Genomic DNA, 5,524 nt, shown 5'->3' on the forward strand with positions numbered 1-5,524 from the left:
GTAAGTCTCTATCATAGGGAATCTCTCTTCTAAAGTCATGAGACCCTAGAACCTCCAAAACATTGTGCATTGCTCAAAAGTAAAAGTTTCAAACCAGGCATGGTGATACACACTTGTAATCCCAGCTGCTTGGGAGATGAGGCAGGAAAATTATAAATTCAAAACCAGCCTCAGCAACTTATCGAGGCTCTAAGCAACTTAATGAGACCCTGTCTATCAATTTTTTAAAAATACAAAAAAAGGTTGCTAATGTGGCTCTGTTGTTAAGCATTCAATCTCTAGTACAAAAAAAAAAAGAGTTTCAGCTTTATAGAACTCCTCTTCCAAGGTTATATGATTTAATAATTCCAAGCCTCTACTTTTGCTTCCAATTCTAGGGTTAAAAGCTCCTTCCTGAAGCTGCTATCTTCAATGACACTTTTGGATTCCCTTTTTGTCTTGTGGGCTCTCTAAAACTGGTTACTTTTTTCTTTACACTTTTTTTCCAATTGTAGGAACTGATGTAGTTTTCATGTTCTGACTGGACCACTGAACCCTGTTTGTTTGTTTTTCCTGTGTTAGATTATGACTCATGTATATGAATTCAACAGTCACTAAAAGAGATGCAAAACCAGTACATGTTAAATCTAAATGAATAAAATATAAAATTGAAAAAAAAGCTGCTCTTCTGTTTTGAAAGCAGGATTGCATGAGAAGCAATTGCTGCCTTGGGGTAGAGCATTTGTGTGACAGAGGTAGGCTGTCCATTTCCTTCATGGGTTGCCTCCTGGAGAAAGAGGCATGGTACTGTGAGAGCTGGGAGAAAAGAAGAAGCCATAATGCCAAATTTGACTATCACATAAGACTAGGCATTCTAATTTTTCTCCAGAGGCTATTTTATTATGTGAATGTGACCAGAAAATGCAAGGAATTGAGTTTAAATCTGGGATTAAGAAGTAATTAGCCCTTTGTAATTAATACATTTAAAGAGACAATAAGAGTAAAAACAGTTACTTTCTGATTATACTTTATTTCTTCGATTTACTTGTTGCATAAACCTGGGATCTCTTAGAAGGTGATGACTTCCTCTCTCACAACACCTGCCCAACTATGTCCGGATAATTGTGTTAGCTGAAGAATTATTCTGGAAAGTGCTGAGTTGATTTTCAGCTAAAAAAGTATATGGTTCATTCCTAGCAGCCATTAAAGACCTCAGGAGACTAAAACCCCACTGAATAATTTTCCAAAACAAAGTAAGCATCACTGTTCTCTCCCTGGGGCTTAGCAATAGATATAAAAGTGGCAGGCATGAATTCACTCTAGCAGATTGAAGGACATGTTGTTCTGAGGGAGAGTGCCTCACATCTGTCTGTCTTCTGGTGAGTTCTGAAACCCTGAAGGGGTGAGTCTCCTAAAGCCTGCTTCGAGAAAGGGTTAAACTGGATAGAGGTAGGCGGAGAAGAAGTGGGAGAGCCTGGTGACAGCAGCAGCTTAGTAGAGTCAGCAGAGCAGATAGAAAGATCCCTGGACTTGGAGTTCTTGTCCTGATATTGCCACTAACTGATTGTGCTGCCCTAGGAAGTTCCCTGTGCTTCTCTAGACGACACACTTGCCATCATTGAATTCTCTGTGACTCCTAGCTTCAAAAGTCAGTTTCTATAATTCATTAATATTACTGAAAATTCAGGGGGGGGGAAGCAGGTCTCTGTAAAGATTCATGGATTCATAAGGCATCCATGGCTCAAACTAACAGCACACACACATGGTCTAGCTTTGAACTTGCCTTATGAATAAAAAGTTCCAGAGATTTAAAGAATAGTAGTAGTAACCTCAGATGGGCCACAAATAGCTGTTTCTAGTTTTTTGCTATCTTTAATAATGATTGGAAGCTATGGTTTTTTAGACAAGTCTTTCTATATTCCATCTCTAACTTCTTGCTTTACCCTATTAAACCCTCCTAGATACCTCTTCTTTGACAGAAAATTAAAAAGCAAAATAACATAAAGAGTATCAGTGCCAGAAAAGTTCTTAGAGAATGTCCAAAAAAAATCAAAACAATTACTTAGAAGTTCTGGGTTCCAGGAGCAAAAGAAATGGAATACAGGCTATCAGTATTATATTTTGGCACCATTTTCATCTCTTCTATTTGCTTTAAGCCACACCCAAGGGCATCCTCCTTCTGGAAAGGATGGATGAGAAATTTCCAACATGCACACCTGTATTTTCCTTTATTTTTTCTTTTCTAATGTCTTAATCATGCCTCACAAACCTGGATGAGAGAGTAGAAAGTCCTACAGATCTTTATGTAAATTTTGCTTTTATCACTTACTCACTACAGTTTGTAAGGCAAGCTAATTACACTGAGCGGAGTTTCTACATCTGTCAATTATTAAATGGTAAATGTTTGTGCAGTTTTCTGCAGAGTACCTGGCACATAGCATGCCCAGAACATTTACTTTCTCTTTCTCTTTTTCTTTATCATAGCCACCCAGGCAACCCACAATATCAGTGGTAAGAGTACAGGAAGAAGTGTGATCCTGGGATTGTCAGGCATCTTTCTTTCAAAAGTTTCTAAAACTTAGGTCTCCAGACTCAAAATGATTTTGGCCTTATGATGAACAGAGTTCTTCTTTGAGTCTGCTTTCTTTGTTCTTATCCTCATGTTTCTTCATTTTATCTCAGTTCTCTTCTTTGTTATCTTCTGTGTACCTCATTACAAAGAATAAGATGGTAGTCAGGTGGGAGAAACAAAATACAAGTCAGATTGGCAAGTCCTGAATCCTAAAGAATCACAGTTCTGAGGACCACAGGTGTGCAGAGACTGAACTCTAAGAACAGAGGGGTTGTAATCATTGTAAACACAGAGCAGTGGCCTCTGACTTGCTGGGAACCACAGAGCACATGAGTTCTGCACTGTGCTGGAAAGCCCAGAAATGCTCCCTGTGTTGTTCTGCACACAGTTACTGCATCTCTTGTCACTGCACCTCCCTAAGGCTCCCAGTTTCCCCTCCTCCACCACCCCTATAAGAAGGGATTTTTTAAAACATTATCTGATCTTGCTTTGTTCAGGGTTGGGGAGGAAGAGAAGGGAAGAGAGTGGCATGTATTGCTGGAGTTCCCCCACAGGAGGATTCTCTGAGAGCCTAAAGAGACCTATCAGGCGGAGAGCCTTCAGCCTTCACTGTGCTCATCCACAGGAGGCAGTGAACATGACAGCATTTCAGAAACATCTGCATGATAGAAGAATGAACAATATATAGTTACTACCACAGAGAATGGCTGTAGGAATTAAATAATATGAGTGAAAGGATTTTAAAAAAAAATCTGTTGTCAAATACACAAGGGTTAAAAAAGTTCCTATGGTGGTGAGTGGATTAATACCTTGAGCATCCTGCAAGCCTATGGGTAGAAATGCAGCGTGAGTACATAACTCTACGTATACACTTGAGTTTGCTTGCATATACAAACACTGCTTGTATATCAGTGTGGACAGAGAGTATTATCAGGACAAGATCTGTGCCCATTAAAGAATGTGAAGGTCAAGAAGTGTGTGAATAGATCTGTACATGAGAGTGAGATTGCGGGAGAAAGAGTATTTCATTAGCAAATTAATGGCATCCAGTGTACGACTGTTGAGAAGGCACATGTGTATCCTTGTGCATAATGGGTATTTTGAGAACACACATGACTGCATAAAGGTATGAAAGTTTGCATTTGGAACAATACCTTCCTATAAACTGAATGTTAGTGTACCTATAGAATATTTAGGATTCACAATTTTCTAAAAATAGAACAGTTTTGAGTCTTTGCACAAATATATATTTTATTATTTTTATTGATGCTTTTTTGCAGCAATTCTGCCATATCCAGAGGTAGTCAATTCCTTCCACACCCCACTATCCCTTCTCCTCACTTATGATTTACACTAGTTCTGGGGAATTCGTTCCTTAATTAGTGACACATCTGAATTAAACAGTGCTTTTAAAAAATATTTAAGCACTTCCAATAGCTACTGATCACTCCAATTCCTGATTTCCTTCTATAATAATTATGTATGAATTCTTATTAATCCTCTTCTACTGAATGTTGTTTCTAATAATGTGAAGGAAACATTTTCCTCATAATCAATGAATATTTTTAAGGTATTGGGTAATGTCTTTCTTCTTTCATGGAACAGAGAGAAGCATTAGCCTAGCCTATAGTCCAGTGATCATAAAATATGAAGAAGAGAAGTTGGCCAGCATCATCTCTGAACCAGTGATTTCATGAGTGCATCTGTTTCCATCAGTTGTCCCTCTTACTTCCTGATTTTTTGTCCTTCAGTAAGTACAACTTTTAGAATTCTCCAACTCAGATCTGACCCTGAGAAGTACCCTGGGTTCTTCCTGTCATGGGGTTGTTCAATGTCACTCACCCTACTTCTTTCCTCCTGACTGGTATCCCTGGTCTGGAGAGTTCTCATCCTTGGCTGGCAGGGCCCCTCTGTGTGATGTATGCTGTGGCCCTTGGGGGAAACACAGTGATCCTACAGGCTGTTCGAATGGAGCCCAGCCTTCATGCACCCATGTACTTCTTCCTGTCCATGTTGTCCTTCAGTGATGTGGCTATGTCCCTGGCCACACTGCCCACTGTGTTCAGAACGTTCTGTCTTGATGCCCGCAACATTGCTTTTGATGCCTGCCTCATCCAGATGTTTCTCATTCACTCCTTCTCCATGATGGAGTCAGGTATTCTACTGGCCATGAGCTTTGACCGCTATGTAGCTATTTGTGATCCCTTGCGCTATGCCACTGTACTCACCAATGAAGTCATTGCTGGAATGGGTTTAGCTGTAACTGCTCGGAGCTTTGTCACCCTCTTCCCTCTTCCCTTTCTTATCAAGAGGCTGCCCATCTGCAGATCAAATGTTCTTTCCCACTCCTACTGCCTACATCCAGATATGATGAAGCTGGCTTGTGCTGATATCACTATCAACAGCATCTATGGACTCTTTGTTCTGGTATCCACCTTTGGCATGGACCTGCTTTTTATCTTCCTGTCCTATGTGCTCATTTTGCATTCTGTTATGGGCATTGCTTCCCGCGAGGAACGCCTCAAAGCTCTCAACACATGTGTGTCACATATCCTGGCAGTACTTGCATTTTATGTGCCAATGATCGGAGTTTCCACAGTGCATCGCTTTGGGAAACATGTCCCACGCTACATACATGTCCTGATGTCCAACATCTACCTCTTTGTGCCTCCTGTGCTCAATCCTCTCATTTATAGCGCCAAGACAAAGGAGATCCGTCGAGCCATTGTCCGCATGTTTCATCGAATGAAAGTGTAATTTTTGACATCCTGCTTTAGGATCTGATGTTTATTATGGGCTGGCTTCTCATGAGAGGAGTCCTCATTGTTATATTTATTATCATCTTCATCAGTTACGAGATAGATACCTCTCCTGGAGGAAAAGTTGTAAGACAAGAAATGGAGACACAAACTTGTAACACAAAATAAGGAGTTCCAAATGAAAAGAACATTCAGAAAACACCAGTAGCATTCA

At 40.1% G+C, this 5,524-nt stretch overlaps 1 protein-coding gene across 1 annotated transcript; it reads left to right on the plus strand.

Moving 5' to 3' along the window:
- Positions 1–4,369: 4,369 nt before the first annotated feature.
- LOC308642126 (olfactory receptor 51I2) lies at positions 4,370–5,308 on the plus strand (the record flags this gene model as incomplete). Its single annotated transcript, XM_081280732.1, has 1 exon — positions 4,370–5,308. One exon carries the CDS (start codon positions 4,370–4,372, stop codon positions 5,306–5,308), a length of 939 nt encoding a protein of 312 aa, XP_081136858.1.
- Positions 5,309–5,524: the final 216 nt, after the last annotated feature.

This window comes from Spermophilus citellus (assembly GCF_964194105.1).
Source record: "Spermophilus citellus genome assembly, chromosome: 2".
Classification (NCBI taxonomy): domain Eukaryota; kingdom Metazoa; phylum Chordata; class Mammalia; order Rodentia; family Sciuridae; genus Spermophilus; species Spermophilus citellus.